General features: G+C 43.2%; 1 protein-coding gene across 1 annotated transcript; it reads left to right on the top strand.

Moving 5' to 3' along the window:
* The first annotated feature begins 384 nt into the window (after positions 1 to 384).
* Positions 385 to 23,828, top strand: P3H1 (prolyl 3-hydroxylase 1). The gene is made up of 15 exons (XM_075839545.1): positions 385 to 865; positions 4,930 to 5,082; positions 6,603 to 6,792; positions 7,067 to 7,198; positions 7,927 to 8,066; positions 10,210 to 10,299; positions 10,944 to 10,996; positions 11,922 to 12,043; positions 14,473 to 14,600; positions 14,677 to 14,772; positions 15,794 to 15,944; positions 17,539 to 17,656; positions 18,946 to 19,021; positions 19,276 to 19,416; positions 20,514 to 23,828. The coding sequence occupies exons 1-15, from the start codon at positions 437 to 439 to the stop codon at positions 20,736 to 20,738; spliced, it is 2,244 nt and encodes a 747-aa protein (XP_075695660.1). The 5' UTR covers positions 385 to 436; the 3' UTR covers positions 20,739 to 23,828.
* The last annotated feature ends 551 nt before the right edge of the window (positions 23,829 to 24,379 follow it).

Below are 24,379 nucleotides of genomic sequence, written 5' to 3'. Positions count from 1 at the left end.
ACAGGTATTATGTGTTGTCCCTCCCCCCATTATCTCATTCTATGTGTTGATTGATCCTATTACCACAGATCAGCCTGCTGGGAGTAGTAGTTGTTTCACAGCAGCAGCCACACGTTGCAGAGCATTGCTATAGCCACCAGCACAGCAGCTGCAGATACGTGGTACACTCTGAGGCACAGACAGTAGCAATTTAGGCGATTAGTGGGCGGGGTTACGAGAAGTGGGCGTGGTCAGAATGCTAGATTGACAGGCAAATCGGCACTAAAGTTATTTGAAATGGGCGTGTTGAATTATTTGGGCGTGACTTCAAGTACTGTATGGGCGGAGCTAAGCAGCCACCAAAGAATGTATAGGGGTGTGAGCAACCTATGTGGGCGTGGCTGTGGAGGAGGCCCCTGCACTGGCAGCGCGCTGATCTCAGTAGTCACAGGCAGTCATGGCGCCCTCCTTGCTCCTATATGGGGGTCTCTTCCTATTAGTGGGCGCCCAGCTGCTGGCTGCCCGACTGGAGCCCTATGACCTTCTCTATGACAACGGTGTGCAGGCATATTACCGGGAGGACTGGCCATCCGTTATCCTCTCCATGGAGAAAGCGCTGCGCAACCGGGAGCTCCTACGGCGCAATCGTATCATTTGTCGCATGCAATGCGCCGCTCTTCACGACTACACCTCTCAGCCGCCAGGCTGGGGACCAGTACAGGACCTGAGCTTCTTCCAGAGGGTGCTGGAGAGAGCGGACTGTGTTAAGAAATGCGAGCAGGAGAAGATGGGAGCCACCTCTAGTTACTTTATGGCCAGCGAGGAGCTGGAGCTGGAGTTCAGGAAGAGAAGCCCCTATAACTACCTGCAAGTCGCCTACTTCAAGGTATAACAACTCCCATCATGTATTAACTGTCTCATTGCCAACTACATCTCCACACCAGCTGCAATTTCTGCTCCCTGTCTCTACTGGCACTACAAGAACCAGCACGCCCCAGCAATCTGCCATGTATAACCCCCATCATCCCTGTACACTAAGTCCTCCTTCACTCCCACAACCTGACACTGCTCCTCTTACATGCATTATATTTGTAGCACTACAAGTCCCAGCAGAGAATCATGGACCGCAGTCTATGGCTACCTGGCAGTCTACCTTGTATAACCCTCATCATCCACTTACACTAAGTCCTCCTTCGCTCACACAAACGGACACTGCTAGTCTTATATACATTGTATTTGTAGCACTACAAGTCCCAGCAGAGAATTCTGGACAGTAGTCTATGGCTTCTCAGACAGTAGAACTACAGGAACCAGCAGTCTGCCATGCATAACCCCCATCATCCCTCTACAGTAAGTCCTCCAGTGCACTCCCACACCCTGACACTACTCCTCTTATATGCATTATATCTGTAGCACTACAAGTCCCAGCAGAGAATCATGGACAGTAGTCTATGGTTCCTCGGGTAGTGGAACTACAAGAATCAGCATGCTCAAGCAATTACAGGAGAAGCAGTGTGGTTCTTGTAGTTCTACACAGTATTCGCCACCTCTCTCCGTGGGTACTGACTGGCCCGCAGTCTCAGTGTTGATGCCCCCTATACCAGCTGATGGTCTGCAGTGCCACTCTGTATAATTGAGGGCATGATCTCCCGGCAGGGCTACCAGAGGCAGCTGCGGAGACATGGCACAGACTCTTGGAGAAGTTTCCTCTGCATCTTGAGATACTTCCCTCCCCCATTCAAAGCACTGCCACGTATTGAGGTGGGGAAAGCCTCCATCCTCTGCCTTCTGTGCAGCCTCCTTCCCGCACTTCCAGGAGGAATGTCAGGAGTATTCTTACACTCCAGCCTCCTCCGCAGTTGTAGTCATCATCCAGCTCACCGGGATTTCTCATTTTCCGCTACAGCCATGTGTTTTTGTGCAGCAATGGCAGCTGAGTGTACAAAAAGGGAGATTCATGAAGACTCTTTGTTGCCCATAGCAACCAATCATAGCGCAGCTTTTATCGTTCAAGAGCGCTATTTGGGTCAGGGTATGTTTACATCCGCGTTCGGTTTCCGTTGATGGGTTCCGTCAGAGGAATTCATCAACGGAAACAATAGCTTCCGTTTGCATTACTATTGTTTTCAATGATAACCGTTCCGTTGCAAATCGTCTGTCTCCGTTCCGTAAGGTTTACGTTTTTCTGACGGAATCAATAATTGCTAAAAAATGTTGCTGTTCAGTTGTTACTGCGATCGTTATTCGTTCGCCCACACCTCGTCTCTGAACTGCTACCAACTGGAAGGTTTCCGATATGACAAGGGGCAGTGACGGACGATAATCTCCTGCTCAGGTAGATGTGCCCGATCCACAGAAACCCAACGTCATCGTTCACTGCACGCTATTACACCTGGCGATTTGTCTCTTACATTCGAACGGTTATATAAAAAATTGTACGATAATAGCTCCGTCTAATAGGCGGGTTCCCACGTGGTGTAAACGCTGCGAAATTTCCACAGTGGAATTCGGTGCGGAAAATCTGCAGCATTTACGGGAGCAGCAAAGTAAATGAGATTTAGCGAATCTCAGGCAAGTGCTGCGAAAAGTGTTCTGCGGTACAAATTTCGCAGCATGTCAATTTATGCTGTGGGTTCCGTGCGGAGTTGCTGCGGGTTCTGCCTATAGACTACAATGGGAGCATAACTTCTGCAACATATTTGTTTTGTTGCGGCTTTTTCAGTGTTTACACAGCGGAAACGGCGTAAAAATACGCTGGAAATCCGCAGGTGCACATCAACTATGCAATAATCCATGTTTGACACTAAATCCGCAGGTAAAACCACTGCAGAAAAAACAGCAATATGCACCGCAAAAACACACTATTTGCTGCAGATTTCTGTGACCGGATTGACCAGTTTTTTTGGTTTGTTTTTTTTTTCGATTTTGCTGCAGATTTTCTGTTGCAGAAATTGTGCAGCGTATCCTGTGTGTGAACATACCCATAGAAATTAAAGCTGCATTTTGATTGGTTGCTACGGGCAACAAACAGTTTTTCTATTAGACAGTCTTCATGAGTTTCCCCAAAGTGTCATCCGCATACAAGGGCCCGCACTTATTAAAAATGTTCTTGTTGCCCATAGCAACCAATCACCGCTCCGTTTTCATTTCATTAACTGCTGTAGAGTATTGAAAGCTGCACTGTGATTGGTTGTTATGGGCAATAAGGATAGTTTTTCTCCTAGACCGTTTTGATATGTGAGGCCCAGTCTATACAATGTACACTTACTGGACAGCTTACAGCAGTCTATTGCTCCCTGTTATCAACCATCCCATGATGGGAAGGGGCTGACTGTCGTGTCCTTCAATGTGATTACTTTTAGATCGGTGTCTTTAATATTAGCAGCTCATGTTATAATGGCGCTGCGCTTTTATAAAGCTCCAAACTATATTATCGCGACTAGCGCTCACGACCAAATATTGTTGTGTGGCCTACTGCAGCCTCGCAAGTCAAGTTCCAACCCAATGTTGCACAATGTTGTTGTGTTGCCATACTGCGTTTTTACTGTGTCGCCGTGCGTCTCTAGTCTTGGTGTGTGACAGACACATGGAAAGAGTAGTAATTTTTGTGAGTCCCTGTTGCCCAATGAACCTTTTAGGAGTTGGGAACGCTGGGGGATACGCAATGGCGGCCAAATTGGTTGTCACCCTGTTTTTCCAGAAATAGATATAACGAAGTAACCACTAGACAGACGAGGACGACTCAAGGAGGATTTTCTTTCAATTCACATCAAATTTAAACCATGAAATGTAAAATGTACAAATAAAAATGACCGGACTTCAGTGACGTCTAGTGATTCCCGTGTCTTTGAGGGATCTGCTGTTTGGATATTACTGTTTGGTGACCTTTTTTACACCAGTTTCTCACACGCTCATGTTAGTCACTTCATCGCACCGGTCACTGTCCTTCTGGTGCTGTGGTCTCCAACCTGTGGCTCTTCGGCTGTTGCCAAACTACAACTCTCAGCATGTCCTGTCAGGAGACCACTGTTCTAGTGAGATCCTGTTCTATTTGAGATTGAATTGGACATTTTCTTGTTTAAAACTGAAAATGGTGCCGCCACTACTATATACGGTATATGACCATCTGACTGCTCCAAAAAATATTGTGACACTACAACTTCCAGCATGCACTGCCTGTCCAGGTAGGATGGAAGTTGTAGGAGCGGGTCACAGTCCACCGATCTGATCCATTGCTGGTTTTCCCTCATACTTTCTCTGACCTAAATTTTACTGGAACATTGTTATACAAGAAAGTCTAACGAGCGTTAACACAACCTGGAGAAAAGATTTGCAGATCTACCACGCACGCGTTTTTCTCTTTATTCCTTTTTTCTTTTCCTCTTTTCTTTTCTTTTCCTCCTTTTTCTTTTCTTTTCCTCCTTTTTTCTTTTCTTTTCCTCCTTTTTCTTCTCTCTTCCTCCTTTTTCTTTTTTCTTTTTTTTCTTGTCTCTCCCACTTTTGCACGGGCCTATTATCGGGTAAATGAGCGTTCATATGAACGCTCGTTCCCAATCATTGCTTTGTGTAAAGAGGCTGATAAACGAGCAAATGTTCGTTCTTTCGTTGGTTGATCATATTGTTTATGCAGCAGAAAATATTATAGTCGGCAGCACATCTCCCTGTGTAAACAGGGACATATACTGCCGTGAACACAAAAATGTATGGGGACGAGCGATTGTTGTAACGATTGCTCGTCCCCATACTCGGTCAATCATTGCCACTTGTAAAAGGAGCAAACGAGTGCCGAACGGCGAGCTGTTTCGTTGATCGGTTCTCGTTCTCACAGCCCATATCAGGCCGTGTAATAGGACCCGCTCTCCATCTATCTGTTACGCGATATCTGACGATGTTCATTTGGTACCGTTGTCTAGAATAAAAGATGTTCATAATTTTGTTTTGCTTTTTCAGATCCACAAGTTAGATAAAGCTGTAGCAGCCGCACATACGTTTTACGTGGGGAACCCCGACCACATGGAGATGCGGCAGAACTTGGAGTATTACAAGGTGATGGCCGGTGTGTCCGATTCAGACTTCAGAGATCTGGAAGCCAAACCCCATATGGTGAGTGTAGGATCCTGTCGGAGGAATGTAGGGGTGGGATTACTAATGTCTTCTCCTCCGTAAGCCTCTCGTTGTTCTGTACCCCTGCAGCCTAGAACGTCAAAACCGTTTCCGTAGGGACAAGTAACAGCACCAGGACTTCAATGATGATGGCGAGAGAATCTTATTCCCAAATCTTTTTTTAGTAGACACCTGTCCCCCACGTGCTCGTTTACGAGGGTCGTTGGGGAAGTGGTTCTCCCTGTAGTCGTCTTTTGGCATCCGCTGCCATACGGTCCAGGGAACGTGGCATCTGTTGCAGCTATTTGCCTTCTGCGGCTGCCTACATTGAACGTCTTTAAAAAGCTCCCAAAGCCGCACTAAATATTTCTAAGCAGAGGAAAAAATACGCCTCTTTAATGAGTATTTTTAGTCCAGGAAGAATATATAACCATCTGGGAGGCTGAGGAGGTGCTGGTTTGTACGTGAGGAGGGTGAGATGTTTCTGGAAGCTGTTATTCTGAGTCACCAACGAGGGACCGCCGGGCGTCTTCGGTGCTCTTCAAACAAGCTCAAAAAAGCCTTCGTTGCAGTTCAAACTGCTTATTTTCAGGCTTTGTAGTACGTTCCCAAATACACTTGAAATACACCTGCAAACAGGTGTCTATTGATTTAAATGGGAAATATGCTGTAGTTCATACGAGGTGTATTTTTATTCTGCTTTTTAAGAAAAAAAAACACAAACTTCTAAAAATACGCTCCGTCAAAAGAAGTGACGTCACTTCCTGAAGCGTTTTTCATGCTGATTTTTCCCATTGATACTTCAAAAGCGCTTTGAAAATACTCTTCAAAAATGCTTGCACCAATAAACGTGCATTGTTTTTCTAGTGACCATTATTGGTGTGTACAGAAGAAAAATGGGGCTAACGTGCCAAGGGAGTTGCGTCAAATCTATTATACCATGTGCTTCATTTTAATGAATTTGCGCCATTTCTGCTGATTCATTATTTAAAGTATTCTATGATGTTGAGAAATCTCCCCAGTGATATATTACGTAGCTCTATAAAAAGGTTTTGGCCCCTTTAACTGGTGCTTAGTGACTATTGTATCTGACCGCGGAGGATGACAGGAGCAGTAGTAATTGTTGAATTGTAGTGTTACGTTTTTTTTGTTTTTTTTTTTTGTTCATTCATCATTACGTATTAGGCCACACGATGCGTATTATGGGACAATTTGCCGCACTGATTTTTATCTGTGGTTTTGATGCAGATTTTACGCAGCATGTAACATTGATCACCCCTCCACTTTCAATTTTGCTTTTTTACCCAAAAAACCGCGCCAAACATATCCAAGGGTTGTGTAATATTACTATGATCTTTATTGAAATAAATAGAGCTGCAATACCATACACCACCTGTGGACAGGTGTGGCACTCTTTCCCGAAGAAAGCAGCTATGTTTTTCTAATCCCGTACCACCCCTTTAAACGTTATTATACCATTACTTTTCGTATTGTGATAACCATTTCTGTTTGCTCTGCAGCAAGAGTTTCGTTTGGGAGTGAGGTATTACACGGATGAGGAGTCTGGTGCCGCCATTACATATTTTGAAAAAGCCTTGGAGGAATATTTCATTGCAGATCTTGAATGCCGCAGCCTTTGTGAAGGGCCGTATGATTATGACGGCTACAACTATCTAGATTACAATGAAGATTTATTCCAGAGTATTACAGGTAAATAGGTTAAAATCCAGAACGGCAAATCTCCCCAGTTACGTATTTATATATCGCCACATAACTGGACATATTTAGTGCTTCCGTTCACATGCCATGCCCACTGCTTATGGTGCCAATCTCCTCCATATGCAGGGGTAGCAACATAACGTGGTCTGACAGGCAACGTGGTTGCTATGCCCTTTTAGATGTAACCAAAGAAAAATAAAAATCCAGAAAGTGAAACGGCAATATTTGATGATGACGACTTTCTATAACGCCTTCTGTATTCCAGACCACTATATGCAGATGATGAGCTGCAGGCAAGGATGTGTCTCCGAACTGGCCACACCACCAGGCAAAGAGAAGCCCCTGGAAGATTTCCTGGCATCACATTTCAATTACCTGCAGTTTGCATATTACAGCAGTAAGTTATCGATCATTTCCATAGGTTCGTTTTTTCTTGGCCATTTAAAAAGTAAAGATAGCGAAGGACTTCGTCCAAGGTTAAGGCCCCCCGCACGTGGCCATGAGCACGACCACGGACTGTCACCAGCATTTGCAGCCCCTGCTCCCGTTCTAAAGTATAGGGGCACGGTCCGCAAAATCGAAAAAAGAAGACGCGTTTTATTTTTTATTTTTTTTTGCGGATCATTTCTGCGGCCATACACCTTCCCGTAAATATACGGGGAGGTGTCGTGGGCCGTAGAAATGAATGGATCAGTATTTTGATCCGTAATTACCATTCCAAATTATGGCTATTCGCTTGTTGCAGACCTATTACTGCTTTTGGCATGATTTTTGTTTTTCCAGAATTTAGCAAAAATCATGGTAAAAATCGCTATCTGACTGCAATGTGTGAATGGACCCCTACAAGTGTTTTTGTGGAGCAATAAATAATCTTCTACTTTAGGCTGTGTTTACACATCGCGATTTTGTGCAGGTTTTTAAGATAAAGCCTGAAGTGGATCCAGGAGGAAGGAGAAGTATACGGTAAGTTCTTCCTTTTATAGTTCCCGTTCCTTTTGAGACTACTTCTGGCTTTAGCTAACAAATCATGATGTGTGAACATAGCCTTAAGCTGCCCCCACCTAAAAGCTTACTATATGTAATGCATTGCTAATACTTGACCATGATCTCTCTGATATTTTCCAGCTGAGAACTATACCAAAGCAATTGAATATACCAAAACCTTCCTGTTATTTCACCCTAATGACGAGATCATGAACCAGAATTTAGCCTATTATACCGCAGTTTTGGGGGAGGAGAGTGCCGCTCCAATTCAACCAAGAGAGGTGAGTGTGGAAGAAACTGGAAGCCCCTTTATTAAAAGCTTCTTGTTTAGTAAGTAACGAGGTTTTATGAACTTAAAGGGTCACTAAACTTTCAGAAAACTTCTGACATGTCATAAGTTTTGATTGGTGGGGGTCCGAGCACTGAAACGAAGTGGCAGAAGCGCTCGGGTGGGCGCTAAGCCGCTTGGTTTCTGATCGGCTTTTCTCGGAAAGTAACGACTCAATAGAAAGTCTATGAGCTTGTACACAGTTGCATCGGCTTTCTGAGAAAAGCCCATCCTAAACTAAGGATCTCACCCGTGTGTCTCTGCCGCTTCGTTTTAGCGATCGGTGGGGGTCTCACTGCTCGCACCCCAACCAATCAAAACTTCTGACATGTCAGAAGTTTTCTGAAAGTTTAGTTGCCCTTTAAAATAAACCTGGATGGGATATAAAGGGATACTAATACGCCTTCTGTGGGCCCCGGGGGGGGGGGGGGGTCCTGCTTACTGTCAGAAGATAGAAACATTAAGTTGCTTGGCTCATTACAAGAGAGAGCTCTGATACACTCAACAAGCACTGCACCGGTGGAAAACAGCACATGATCCAGCTTCTGGATGTAAACCCGAATATTCAAATTCACTGACAGCAGGCTGAGATCTTGAAAATGGTGCAACATAAAGTATATTCAAAAGTCGCCATAAACTTTCTGGTGAGAAGGAACAGGGAAATCAGGAATACGGTGAAAGTGATCTAACATTTGACGCCTATCCTGTTCATAGGGCATAAACGTTTTGTGGTAAAACCCTTTAACCCCTTAGTGACCAGCCTATTTTAAACCTTGATGACAAAGCTATTTTTTTAAGTTTTTCCATCGTCTCATTCCAAGAACCATAACTTTTTTTATTTTATTTAAAAAAAAAATTATTCTTGCGTCCTCATAGCTGTATGCGGTCTTGTATTTTTGCGGGACAAGTTGTATTTTTTAATAGCACCCATTTTGGGGTACATATAATTTATTGATTAACTTTTTTGGGGCGTAGTAAAAAAAAAAAGGCCAGCAATTTCGCCTTTTTTTTTGCGTCTTTAATTTATGGCGTTTACCGTGAGGTATGAATAACATAGCTTTATTCAGCGGGTCGTTACGGTTGCAATGATGACAAATTTATATAGTTTGCTTATATTTTACTACTTTTACACAAACACTCTTTTTCCCAAATTATTTGTTTTTCTGTCACCATAACTTTTTTTTATTTTTCCGCCTATGCAGCTGCATGAGGGTTTTTTTTTTTTTTTTTGTGGGACTACTTGTAGTTTCTATCGGTACCATTTTGGAGTACATGCGACTTTTTTTGATCACTTTTTATCACGTTTTTTTGAAGGCAGGATGAACAGAAAACAGCAATGCTGGCATTGTATTTTTTACAGCGTTAGCCGAGCAGGTTAAATAACATAATAGCTTTATAGTTTGGGTCAGAACGGACGTGGCGATACCAAATATGTGTACCTTTTTTTTCATGAAGACTTTTTTTTTTAAGTGGAAAAAGTGGGTTTTTATTTTTTTTTCCACTTATTTATTAATAACTTTATTAAACTTTTATTTTTACTTTTTTACCAGTCCCACTAGGAGACTTATGCAATCATCCGATCACTTTTATAATACACTGCAATACTTCTGTATTTCAGTGTATTACTGCCTGTCCGTTTACAACGGACAGGCATCTGCATGGCCTAGCAGGCATCCACTACAGGCAGACCTGGGGGCTTTTATTAGGCCCCCGGCTGCCATAGAAGACACTGGCACCCTGTGATCTCCTAGCAGGATGCCAGTGGGAGCTCCCTCTCTCCAAAACCACTTAAATGCGGCGCTCACTATTGTGCGCCGCATCTACGGGGCTTAAACGGGCAGTGATGGGGGTTAAATCGAGCAGCAATGGCCCAAGTTCTCACCTACCTCCGGCAGCTGAGAACAGGGAGTTTTAACTGCTCCCGGCGCCGTAGATTTATTCTGATGCAGCGCGTATTGGCGGTCATTAATGGGATACGTGTTTTATTTGTAGTGGGTTTTTTTTTTTTTTAATTGTCCGTATCTTACTTTAAATTTCATGTATTGCCTCAATATATATGTCCAATACAGTGTACTTATCTGATCTTTCTCTTTTAGGACGTAGTGTCTTACATTCAGAGAAGTCTACTGGAGAAGGAGTTGCTCTTTTATGCATATGACGTCTTTGGAATTCCCTTTGTGGACCCTGTAAGTGAATGTACAACGTAGCCATTGTCTATAAGATTGTCCATTACTCTCAATGAAGCAGTTGATGATATGCCATGTATAACTTATTCAGATGCACACAAACAACGTTCGACCAATCCGAGTTCAGCTGTCATTTGCCAAACTGCATTGGAAGAATGGATTCGGATTGGTTACCTTTATCTCAGGTGTTTATGTTCCATTATGTTGATTCTGACATCTTCTCGTATGGAAAAACCTGTAAAAGTAGCATTAAAACGGCAATTGCTATAGAGGGATATGGTGACTGTCATTTTATTGGAGATGCATTATTGAATAGACCACTTTCTAGGGTAGAAATTGACCCCCATTTCCTGAGACTTGGCTCTAAATAAGAGCAGCTTCTATTTATTAGAGCCATGGGGTCTTCTCTATCTGTATAGACTGTATGTATAAGAGATATTAGGGGGGCAACTAGGTAAACAATTGACAAACACAGAACGTCAGTGTTGTCGTCAATGGTTACAAGTGACATCATCCTCATCATCATCATCATCTTCCTCCTCATACTCTAGCCTATAAATTGACCATTATAAAGCTCGATGCTCTTGGTATAAACAATCATGATGACTTAGAATATTAGGTAGTAATATGTTTACTCTTTACAGGATACATGGACGCCTGAAAGTGTCATACCTAGAAGACTGAGAGAAAAACAAAAGTAAGCTCATAGACTTTATTACAGAACGGTCCACCTAGTATATGTGTACATTTTATATAGACTGTTAACTCCTTCTTTTCCAGATGAAGCAAGAGCGTACGTACTATAGAGGCAGTAAATGTGGCTCCCACAGCAATTTGCAAATCAAGTGATGCGGCAGTATGATAGGGGGGTGTATTGCTGTATAATGGAAAGTTCACACTTCGTTATTTGAGCCTTTCATCCGAGGTATATATCGGGAAGATTAGCATGCCACTATATAGAAGTACAGGGGCATACATCGTCCATAAGGTCCCATTTTAATACTGTCGGCGCCGGGAGCTTTGCCAACACGTATGCCGAACGTACACTGCAAATAAAAGTCTAACTGGTCAGATTAGCATTCTGGGAACTCTGGATGGGAACCGTGGGTCAGAGTGTTGTCCCTGTTATCGTGGCCATATTAGTTGTCGCCCAACTTTCACCAAGACGTGACTGAGTAGGGTTTTCCTGACTGTTATTGACAAGTGTTTTGATTTGGGTTCTGATGTTCATTTGTAAATGCTCTATACCAGGTGGGTCTTTTACATGGGTACGCCTGCTCATTTCAGATAATGGGTTCAAGAACCCATTGTTAGGGATGAGCCTTATGTAGTGTTCATAAAAAAAATGAGGCACTATATATATATATATATATATATATATATATATATATATTAGTACAAGGACATATCGAAAAAATATTAGGACTCTTGCACACGTCCGTGTGTGCCGCCCGTGTCCTGGCCGGGATCCGGAAAGATAGGACGTGTTCTATCTTTCACCCACTGAAGTGAATAGGTCAGTGAAAACTGTCGGGTGTTACTCGGATGCCATGAAAAATGTCCCGAGTGGCACTTGGTCGTGTGCGGGAGCCCTTACATTTTGTTGTGTTTTTTCCATTTAGAGTGGAACGGGAAACTGCAGCCAGAATATCTGAGGAGATCGGTAACTTGATGAAAGAAATTGAGAATCTGGTGGAAGAAAAGACTAAGGAGTCAATGGATTTCAAACAATCTGTAAGAGAAGGTGAGATGCCCTATGATCCGTGTGTGTGTGTGTGTGTGTGTGGTGTGTGTGTGTGTGACAGTCAGTCAGTCAGTCGAAATTCCCATTATATACATTAAAGGGGTTGTCCACTACAGGACAACTGATGACCTAGCCTCTGGCCACAGGATGTTGTTGCCCATTATGCTATGTTCGGAGCCGGAAGCAGTTAGCTCTGTACATATCATAGCGTCCGTGCTGCAGCTCGGCCGCTGTTCAGTGGCCGGAGCCAACTTCTTCCGGCACGTACGACCGGTGCCCGGAACCAGCCGGAGCGGCTTAACGGTGTGGGTGACTGACCCGCCCTGATGTTTCACTGATGATATCCGGTGGATAGGTTATCAGTTGTCCAGTAGTGGAAAACCCCTTTAAGACTACAATTACACATTAGATTAATGTTGGAAAATTCCTTAGGATTCCTTACGATTCAATAGATTTTAGGCTACCGGATCATGGTTGTCTGCTGTCACTGAAACGTCTACAAGGTCTGTGCCATTTTTCCTCTCTTTAAATTTATTTTCAAAAGTGTATTAGAAAGTCACACATCCGAATACAGAAAAAGCATATCCGTACATATGTCATGAGTTAAATAGAAATTAATTTAACAGGTAGGTAATGAATAGTCGTGAGTGGCATAATACGATTACCGCATGTCTTGCCGATAACTGTACAAACAGATGGAGAGCGCAGACCCATCCCCCTCATTATAATCACTTTCCTTGCTAGAAATAAAGTTATTTTTAATAAGATACGAGTACGGTTTGGCCACAACTCCTCATTCAGTAGACTCCTCCGGGGTAAGGGGCACAGGGGCTCCGACCACCTCTGATAGGACCTCAATTACTCTTGCCCAAGAAGACAAAGTTGCTAAGCAGAACCACGTATGGTGGAAGATGTCTGCCCCCTCAGATGAGCACGTGTCAGGCAATCTACCCATCCCATGTAGGCAGACCGGAGCAAGTAGCATTCTGCATGAGGAATAACTGTACCAATTTAGTGTTTGCTGCAGGTGATACAAACTACATAAAAGAACGTGGCAAATCTCCGTTAATACTTAATCTATCAGAGCTCCGTACAATCGTACGATGCCAACCAGGAATTATCATGACACTGTCAAAAAGGAGGGGGGGGGGGACTATCCTGGTATAGACAAGGAACTCGGCTCAAATAGAACTATAAAAGCAACTAAATTTATTAAATATAATACAAAGTCAGCATATACAATCCTGCATTTACAGACAAACAAACCCAATAAATCAAATGTGAATCAACGGCTGGAGGGCAGGGAGAGCATGAATATACTTGGATTCATACTTGCGGCTCCGGCTAAATTCTCCTAAACTACTTAAAGGGTGACTAAACTTTTAAAGAACTTCCGACGTGTTCTAGTGGAATGTCAGAAGTTTCGATCAGTGGGAGTCCGAGTCCCCCACTGACCGCTAAAACAAAGCAGCAGAAGCACTCGGGTGACTCTGTTTCTGATCAGCTTTCCTCAGAGCGGTGTATGGGCTCAATAGAAAGTCTGAGTCCGTACACCGCTCGTTCTGCTTTCCGAGAAAAGCTGATCAGAAACTAAGCGACACGGCGCTCACCCGAGTGCTGCTGCCGCTTCGTTTTAGCAATCGGTGGGGGTCTTAGTGCTCGGACTCCCACCGATCAAAATTTCTCACAGGTCACGGACATGTCAAAAGTTTTATTTTTTTGTTTTTTTAAAGGTTTAGTTACCCTTTAACATTAACTAATGAGTGACAGCCTGCTGACATCCGAGTGTCTGTCACTTCTTTTTGCTGCCCTCAGACAACGCAGCACGAATATCTGACCAATCCTGTTTAAATGCTTGTATAAAGCTGATATCAGACCCTTTGGAGCTTGTGTTCTAGCCATGCCAATTAGTTGGTAGGTCGTGACCACAGTATTGGGATTATGGATTTTTTTACCTGAGGGCATGACCTAGGCGGAGATGTCTGTAAAAGGCCGTTCTCTGTCATGGAAATTGCATCTGTAATTCCTGGAAGGACTGTAAAATGGAGGCAGGATAAAAAGTATGAAGGATTAAAATTAACTAGGTTTCTAACCTCCTATTGAGTTCAAAATTCAGCAACTTGGGATTTCTTTTAGGAATGTATAATGGGCTCTTTCCATAAGGGTGGTTTAGCGATCGTCTTGAAAGTGGGCTATGAATTTGGCATATTGCCAAACTTGTCGAGCAACTTTATGTATGTGGAGCAAGCCTCTTCTACTACAAAAGGTACTTTTAGGAAACCGACCATAAGGATCCAGTACCGAAGGTGTGTAGTAAATGGTGTTCAGCATTAGTGATCGGATCAGAAGAATGTGATTTGTGTTACATTTATCACTTCAGTTCTGTGTCTGAGCCATTGTTCATGTTTTTTTTTTTTATCCTTCCGCAGGTGGCCCAGTTTTATTTGATGAAGTCAGTGTAGTGATGAACTCCAAGACCCTCAATGGATCACAGAGGGTAGTGACTGACGGGATCCTCTCTGAAGACGAATGTCGGGAACTGTTACGTCTTACTAATGTAAGTGTCACTTTTCAATACAAATTACCAAAACTGATCAGTATAAAGAGAAACTCATCTGCATCTTGCGTTCTAGGCAGCGGCCTCAGCAGGTGATGGATATCGGGGTACGACTTCCCCTCATACCCCTAATGAGAAGTTTTATGGAGTTACTGTGTATAAAGCACTGAAGGTAAATCATTTATTACCTATACCTGCAGGAGAATGTTCACACATTACAGCCAATTCCATAACCAGATAATTTACCTAACGTGTTTTGGGATTGGGCAGAAATGATAGTACCCAGTATTTTACCATACAACCTCGTAGACCACATACAAACTTCATACAGATGTAGCCCTACCTAGATTGGATACCCACGGCTGCATTGCTAACCACTGAGCTGCTGCTCTTCATCACCATTACAATTGCTTCCGCTGATAAAGGATGCATTTCAGGTCTTAGAAGAATGAAAGGGAACTGCTCAAAATGCAATTCCATAATCTATTAGTGGCACTCAATTTTTTTAACAAAGCGGCTAGTGTTTTTACTTTTGCAGCATATATAAAATTGAACTGTAATGGGAAACCATCACCAGGACAGGCCTCTTGAGATTAGGTTATTATAGATACCCCAAAACCTGAACTAAAGACCCACTAAACTGCTACATATGCCAACTCTTTTTGAATCCATTGACAACATAAGTTATTAGGAGTCACACATCAATGGAACTAGGGCTGAAGCGTATCCAAGTGGTAAGACTAAAGTCCCATCGGTTGTACAGTGTCCGAGGAATCCCACCATATCAGAGTTCTACAGTGCCCAAATAATAGGCATTTCCCCTGCAGAGGAAATCTAGTATTACGTGGCAGCCATTCAGATGAAGTCCACGAGAATGGGAGTCACTCATTCAGAGTGACTCTCCGTTCTGACTCCTAGAGGGGAGTCCGGAGTGAAGAACCCCCTTTCTCCTCTGTGATGTCGCTTTGCCTTAATAGGGCGTATGAAGAACTTATTTAGTTGCTCTGAATGGGTGATGGAGGCCATAAGGTATTAGTTACTTTTGCCTCTCCTGCATTATTGATACAAGGCGAGACAACTTGGCTGTTGTATTAACAATCTATATATTTAAATTAAAAAAAAATTCTGTCAAAAACACGAGTCTACACTGCTAATTGTTTTCTTAATTTCTAACACATGCAAATTGATTTTAGCTGGGGCAAGAAGGAAAAGTCCCGCTGAAGAGCGCTCACCTCTACTACAATGTTACCGAGAAAGTGAGGCGCGTGGTGGAGTCCTATTTCCGCCTGGATTCCCCCCTGTACTTTTCTTATTCTCACCTGGTCTGCCGTACAGCCATCGAAGGTGAGGTCACTGCAAAAGTAGTCATGTTATTATGGTTGCCTTACCTTGGATTAGACCCGTGTAAAACCGGAACTGTAGCAGTCTGATAATCCGGCTTCTGTGGGACTTGCATGATGCCGGACTGTTGCATATTCTGGAACTACCAGAGTTCAGAAAATGACGGCTTCCGATGTTCAGCATCTATTCGTTCAGTCCCACTGGTACAGTTCTGATACAACATCCAAGTGCTGGACCATTGGAATTTAACCCCTTTTAAGGGGTTTTCCCACAATCCACAGGATAGGTGATAAATATCTGATCGCCGGCGTCAGACTGCTGGGACCCCCACCGATCACGAGAATGGGCTTATTTTGCTGTTCCTGTGAGCCCCATAACAATGCAGTGGTAGTGTAGTGTTCATGCTCGGCCACCACTCTCATTCATTTCTATGGGGCTGCTGAAGATAGAAATACAATTTTTTTTATTCAAATAAGCCTAAAACACAATTATTTGAGAGACTTATTTTTTCTTTATTGAACATAATTCAACTAGATCTTCCGTTTTTTGTGCTTTTTTTCCCCCTAGGGGGAGCTTGATTGCTAAGTATTATTGTCAGTCAGCCTATTCGGCATGAGCTAATGGGTAGATGCTTATGGTAGACCTTGGTAGCTTTTGTTAGGTTACTTAGTTGCCATGGTAAACCATCGGCGCTCCCGTGGGGTGTGGATGGGCTGACAGAGGAAACCCCCCTCCTATCAAACGCTTTAGATGTCGCTATTGATTGTGGCATCTAAGGAGTTAAACTGGAATCTGAGGTTTTTCGGATACTGGCTGTTACAGTGGGAGCCGGGCTGTCCACCAATGCCAGACTCCCGCGGTGATCACACGATCTCCATGACATAACTGTACATCATTGTGCCGCAATATATCCAATCCGTGACCGTTACATCATGGTGCGTTAAGGGGTTAATAGTACATTGTTCCGTTGAATAAATGTGACCGGACCATGGATCAGAGCCAGCACATCCTTCCTTTTCCCATAACCCCTTCCATTCTAATCAGCTGAAGTCATGAGGAGACGTCCTACAGTTCTTCTCCTGTAATAAGAAGCACTTGTCTCCTTCAGACGTCACTTATTGGAGCAGCGGCGGTCTTGTATGATCCCGGACATCATGCGGTCTGAGGCAAGTACTACAATGGCCTTGGTAAGCTTGGATGTGTCACTGGTTGGATCACATCTGATCTTCTCAACAGCAGAGTATTGAACATAGGACAATGTTTTCTTGAAAGATTCAGGGTGTTTGGCCCGGTCTACATGTGTTGGTCGATGTCCTATACGCAGTTATGTGGCTCGGCCGAGCATGCATGTTTATTTAATTGGGGATCGGGGCACAGGTTTATCTACCGTGGGAACAAAGGATCGGGAATGCTGAAATCCAATATTCCCGATCCTTCTTTCCCTCAACATCTGCCATCCGTGGAAAGTCGAGATGCCCCCTTACACATCAGATCGTCGTCTGATCTTGCCCAAATCAACAGGTTCGGCCGAGCTTTGTCTTGTGTATTTTTATTAGAGATTACCAGTCACACCTGAAATTTTACATCCCGTTTTCAGAAAAACAAGGTGATCGGAAAGATTTGAGTCACCCTGTGCACGTTGATAACTGCATTCTGAATGCTGAAGCATTGATGTGTATAAAGGAACACCCTGCCTATACGTTCCGTGACTACAGGTAATTCTCCTTCCGCTCTTGCATTTTATTTAGTTCCCGTTGCGTATATGGAGCTCGTCTATCTCACCGCTATGTACAAAGGTTTTCACCAGTCACATCAGTCGCACAATCTAGTTTTAATATCTCGGACACGCACAGTAGAGACCATTACATATTATATGTTTTTGGAGCAGGGGAGGAAACCGGAGAACTTGGAGGAAATCCACGCAGCACAAAGTGATCATACAAACTCAATACAGATGTTACTTTGGTCAAATTTGAACCCACGTCACCAGCATGTGTATCCTCATATTTATTAGATAATCTAGAAAGTCTGATAATTTGGTCACCCCCAAATTTCCGTAAAACTGCGGCTCAGCTGCAACCTCATTGTTTCCCTATGGGGCCAAAAATCATGTAACAATCACAAGAATCCCTGGTCACAATTCATGCAACTCTCACAAGTTGCAACTTTTTCCCCTCATAGTAAAGCATTGAGGTTGCTCTCGAGTCGCAGAAATGGAGCTATATCATTGGGCCCCGTTCACACGTCGACAGTAAATCCGTTGTGTATTTCCGAGGGAAAAGTCCATTTCCTCACTCTGATTTCTACCGCAGATCTGCTTCGTGTCCAGCAGATCCGCACGAGGATTAGCCGCATGGTCATTCAATGCGTCGTCTAATCCTTGTCCTTTCCGTACAGAATATGTGTAAATAAATAGCATGCTACTTATTTCCGCGGCTGTTTTTTTTTTTTTTTTTTTCCCCGTAGCAAGTGTTTGCATGCATGGGATGTGGGTCATCCGAATTCGGCGCATTTAATCAGACACGTGAACGGAGCCAGTGTTAAATTCTATCTACTCCTTATTGATTTAAAACTGATGGAGTTCGTATGTGAACGCTGGGATGTTTGAGTCTTGTCTACTACTTGTCTCGGTTTTTAGGCCTGTATACAAGTAGTTGCACTTCTGTAGAGGCTGATATTGTAAGGCAGAGCCGAGAGAAACATTGTAGTCTGGAGGTGGCGTAAAAGAAAAGATTCTCCGAAGGCTAGATTACATGTAGAGACAAAGTCCAGCTGATATGTGGCCTGAACCAACCACCGGTGTGGCGGTCATGCAGTGTGGCTGCCATTTTGTCACCGAGTCACCCAGGCTTCATAGAAATGCATTGCCCCTGTTATTTCCTGTCCTTTAGTTCCTTAGAATTAGTGAGGCCATTGTGGTAAGAAAACTGTTCATTGTTCCTTTATGGTTAATAGTGAAAAGACTAATTATTGACCCTTCCCCCACTTCTTTATTTCGTTGCAGTGCCATATTGTATTTAAATGGAGACTTCGAAGGAGGACATTTTTATTTCACTGAATTGGATGCAAAGACCGTTACTGTGAGTATTGTTTGCTGCATAAGTGATGATACACACAGACACCGTTCATTTAGGGATAGATAGATAGATGTATGTAGATAGATATCTCTTGGTCACTTGATATGGCTGACTGGCCCGTTGTGGAAAGCGTTGAATTTGTAAAGTCTGAATTTATTAGGAATTAAAATGTTTTTCTAATAGGCATTTAATAGACATAATTTTGGCAATAATGTGTTAGAGTATATCGAATACTGCTATTACCTTGCTATCTGTAGGCTGAGGTTCGACCGCAGTGTGGACGGATGGTGGGATTCTCGTCAGGGGCCGAAAATCCGCATGGAGTAAAAGCTGTAACTAAAGGCCAGAGATGCGCTGTGGCACTGTGGTTTACCCTGGATCCCCGGCACAATGAGAGAGTAAGTAACGTGGGTCTCTAAGGTGCATAGGGTAACAAAAAAAAATTGGTGTCCCTTTTAAGCAGGGGCATCTGTAAGAATTAGTCTAGTGGGTGCGAAGAACCACAAGCGTCCATAATCCGCTTGATCAAGAGCAAACCACTACAGACTGAGCTACCTCTGGTTGACCAATTCATCTTGTTAGTGAATACAGAGTACACCACTTCCCATACTCCTTTCTTACTCCCGAAGTGAATTCTTCTAGTCCCTATCTGCACAACCTTAAATAAATGAAGATTTGCTGATCAACGAGAGTATAGCAGCAGAACCCGCCATCTGTTATCATCCAGGGAAGCTGCGCACATTGCATCTGCAGTGGCCACTACAGGAGAAATGTGGCATTACATGGCGCCCATTCATAGGAGTCCTCCAGAGTAACCGTAAAGGGCATGTATCACCTATTGTTTTGTTTTTCCTGATCAAAACCAGATACTGACCTAATTTTTTTTTTTTTTTTCGGTTTAAATTTTTTTTTTATGCAGAGGCCAAAGTCATGCAGCTCTTGGTGAACAAAGTGGTTTGTTTATTCCAAAAGCAGTGATGTTTCAGCTCTTCTTCTTTTTTTTTTTTTTTTAAAGCCGTATAACCTTGTCCTAGTTACTAGTTGTCCTAGTTACTGTTAACCGCGTTTAGAGATATGCTTTACAGCAGCCACATGAGCTATAGGAATATGTGAACAGGAGGAGACCTATGAGTGTTTTCTAGGCATCCCCTGTGACCTGCGGAGGAGGAGAGCTGTGTTCATCACCTATTGTCAATGGTGGATCCTGTGTTTATAGATGGATGCACACCTACCGGTCATTGTAATCCTGCCTGTGATGATAATGAAAGGACTGCTGAGAAGTGATCTCTACAGAACAGGAAGGATCAGTTTATATTGTGAAGCCAGAATCCTAAAATCTTGCAGTGAAAACTGCGAGATTTTAGGATTATTTTTTAATTAAAAAAAAAATTACAAAATTCTTTAGAAAATATGACTGTTATTGTGGCACTAAGGGATAAAACCCAAATATTGCTTACAGTCTTATGGACTGATGATTTTTTTTTTTTTTTTATAGGAGCGAATTCAAGCAGATGACCTAATAAAGATGCTGTTCAGTCCAGAAGAAACAAATGTTTTTTCCAGCAATGAATCAGAGAGGAAATCCGATACACAAGTCCCAGGAGATAAGACAGAACAAAGTGCTGTCACCCCGCCCAAACCCCCCACAGCCCCAGACTCTAACACCCCTAAAGATGGAGTACTCGGCCCTCCTCTAGACTCTCCGAAAATGGAATTATAACACTAACTCAGACCTCGTCCTGCGGACTGCTGCCTACACAATCTGTGAATCAGGGACACACATTTCCACAGATCCTCTTCATAAGCAGAACCAGCAACCATTAATGTGTCCATTTAGGGATTTCTGTGCTTTTTTTTTTTTTTTAAATTGGTCTTACAGAACCCGCCCACTCATTGCAATGTAGGGGAACTTGAACATTTCTGGAATATGTTGGTTTGAGCAGGCGCTCATTTGTCTCGTTTCTGTTTTTTTTTGTTTTTTTTTACGTTCTTGCCCCTTTTTTGTTTGATCTTTTTTTTTTTTTTTCCAGATTATTTTATGTCAGAAAAAACACCAAGGAGTTTTACAAGTGCTAAACTATTACATTGTGCGTAATATTCATCCTCTGAGAGAAATAGGAAGGACTTTCTATAGGACTTGTGTTGGAAGGACGCGGAAGAAGAGAATTAAGGCTCCACTCATATCACTTGGGCCTGTCCTTCGCGGGAAGTATTCATTGATTTGGGCTTGGATTGTGCTGTGGGACTTTACTATTCAGGGGTTAGATTTGACATGACACCATTGCAAAATTGGTGGGGTCTGGGGTCTGAACATCCCCCCCCCCCCCCTCTCATACATACATATGTATATTAACTTATACAATTATTTGCATTTCATTGTCTGCTTCCTTTTGCATTGACATATATATATATATATATATATATATATATATCACACACACCTCCCCCCCTTCTATGTGCAAAAGGTGGTTAGTTCGTATCTATATTTCTGGTGGAGTACATTTTGCACTTTCCAGTCCCATCTCTAAGGACATTTCTGATTTTATGCAAATGAGTTCCGCGACTTTCGCAAATATTTCTACAACTGAAAAAAAAACATTTAATTTGTGTAAATGTTGTTGTCTGTGCAGCACGCGCATGAATTTCTGCAAACCCTCTTCAGATAAACGGGTTAGTCGCAGAAATGTATAAAACAAATCTTCAACGTGTGAATTTACCCGTAAAGGCCCTTTTACACTGGCCAATTATCTGGCAAACGATCCTTCATCTGTTGATCGTATCTTTTTTAAAAAAAAAAAAAAAAAGCAAAGAAGCAAAACAACTAAAATCTTATCGTTGTCGGCAGCACATCTTGGTGTGTAAGCAGGGAGACGCGCTGCCGACATGATGATAATGTATGGGGACGAGGGATCAGAGTAACGACCGCTCGTCCCCATCCATAGATCCACGTGACAGGAGCAAACACAAGCGCCGATCAGGGAGCTGTCTCGTTGATCCGGACAAAACTAGCCGGTGCAATAGGGCCTTATGGCCCATTTACACTTACAATTTTTTACAAACAAGTAGCAGTAGTTCAGTGGTTAAATTTCATTGCAATTGTAACAATAACCTCTACGTGTATGGCACGGTTCATGTCTGCGCAGAGAAATAGAATTCAATGCGGTGACCGGTCCGCCACATGAAAGACGCAGGACGGGTCGCATTGACTTTAATAGATTCCGTCGTGGTGTTCGTTATTTCCCCAGAAAACATAGCGCAGGATGCTGCAATGTTTTGTCCGATATTTTGGAGTGAATCTGCGATGCAGGTGTGAACACCGCCTTAGCTGCGCTACTTTTTCTGGTAAAATGATGGAAATCAGACCGTACCGATTAAAGTCAATGCCCTCTGTTGGTGTCTGTCATGTAATGTATCTGACACAGCATGGAATTGAATATTTCTATTCTTATGACGGAACTGAAAAACAAAATTTGTAGTGCAGATGTGAACAGAGCCCTATGCCTTAGGCTCTGTTCACATCTGCATCATTCTAGTTTCTCTGTTCTGTCATAGATACAGAAAAAAAACGATAGAAAAAAAAACAACCCACATCCGTCATAACTGATACAAATGGCGTCCGACTGCTGCATGTTTGCGATATTTTGTCTGGGATTTGTGACCGACTCCATCGCAGATGTGAACAGAGACTTACAAATTCAAACTGTTCTTTAATTCCGTTCTCCTGTCCGATATGACGTGGGCGTGGAGAGGCGCAGGGAGCACGCTTGGCGGTACAGGTGTCTACAACCGTAGTCCTCTGAAGAGTCTCTTGCGTTTTTCTTATTCTATTTAGTAGCACAAGGCTCGTCACGCTGCCTTGACCGCTGTACCTACCGGCTCTCGTGCGCCCTGCGTCTCCACGCCCAATGTTCATCTAAGCCATAATCTGAGTCTAAGTCCCACGCATATCAATGTCTGCACGCCAGTCTTTGGCGTAAAATGCTTCTTTTGATGCTGCATTCATAAAGAGTCTGAAGTTGCATGAATGCCACTGTGGTAGGGGGCACATCTATTTGAAGGGCCACTAAAACCCAAGTCTGTTTGTTACGTCATTGGATACAACCTCTGGTTCCCTGTTGTCCACTATAATCACACCAGGGAGAAGCTGACTGTAGTGTTCGTCAAAGGGATGGAGGTCCAGGAAAGTCCCAGCCCCTCGTGATTACTACAATTTACATATCTCCAGGTCCTGTACGGGCGCCCTAAGGTGCTCAGAAGCGACCCTGCGGCGGTAGTGTGCTGCATGGCAAAACCACACACTGTTTCAACCGCAGATTGCAGCGGTTTTTGCAATGCGGGTTTTGTCCAGCGAGGTTTGTACAAGTGAAACACGTCGTAACACCCTGTGCCGCCGCTGTTACCACGCGTTCGGGCTCCCTAAGTGACTGATATTAGCAGACCTAAAAACGACACTTGGGTCTCCCAAAAAAAAAAAATTGTTTTGTGTTCAGCTATTTGCCAAGCTCGGTGCCAACACAATGTACATGTCGATGTCCAGTCTGAAATCTGTTTAAATGACTTGTCTGTTCCAAACTTCCTCCCTGTTATTTAAGTGCCTTAAAGGGGTTTTACAGGATTAGCAAAACATGGCAGCCTTCTTCCAAAACAGCGCCACACCTGGCCAGAGGTTGTGTGTGGTATTGCCGTTTTGTCCTATTTACTTAAATAGAGCTCAGCTGCAATACCAGAAACAACCTATGGACCAGGTGAGGTGCTGTCTGGAAGAAAGCAGCCATGTTTTTCTAATCTTGCTCAATCCCTTTAATTCAAATGACCACACTCAATAAATATTTCTTTTCTAAATCTTGCTGCTTGGGTTATATTTGTGCGTGGCTGTCATGGAATTTGTACTTTGATGTCACTTGCAAAATGTTATTTTTTCAATGTAATGCTACGCGATCAGGTCATAAGTCATTTTACTCCTTTAAGTTAAATAGTTGGGCATGTCATTTTACCAGTGTCCATTAGAGGGCAGCAGATTTCCAGTGATGGTGGACTACAGCGTGATCTCGTCTTCTGCGTGCTTGGAGGTTGTGAATGGGAGGTTGTAAAATTACGTTGTTTATCGTCGTGTCTCCCAGGCATGATGGTCACGTTTTCAGGCCTCCGGAAGGGGTGCTGTATTCTGGAATGTGGGCCATGACTTATAAAATGGAAGCTTTCTGAGGTTTCTTATGGGTTTTCTCACCATTACACCCTTGTCTATATGTCCTATAAGGGTATGTGCACACACACTAATTACGGACGTAATTCGGGCGTTTTTTCCCCCGAATTACGTCCGAAAAAAGCGCCTCGATAGCGCTGACAAACATCTGCCCATTG

This window comes from Rhinoderma darwinii, chromosome 10 (assembly GCF_050947455.1).
Source record: "Rhinoderma darwinii isolate aRhiDar2 chromosome 10, aRhiDar2.hap1, whole genome shotgun sequence".
In the NCBI taxonomy this organism is placed as follows: Eukaryota; Metazoa; Chordata; class Amphibia; order Anura; family Rhinodermatidae; genus Rhinoderma; species Rhinoderma darwinii.
Note: the sequence above shows the minus strand (reverse complement) of the source record. Positions and strands in the feature narration are given on the sequence as shown.

Coding starts and splice junctions, on each gene's coding strand:
- P3H1 (XM_075839545.1), top strand. CDS start 437: ATGGCGCCCTCCTTGCTCCTATATGGGGGTCTCTTCCTATTAGTGGGC. Junction 7,199..7,926: donor GCAGTTTGCATATTACAGCA/GTAAGTTATCGA, acceptor GATATTTTCCAG/CTGAGAACTATACCAAAGCA. Junction 19,022..19,275: donor TGGATGCAAAGACCGTTACT/GTGAGTATTGTT, acceptor TGCTATCTGTAG/GCTGAGGTTCGACCGCAGTG.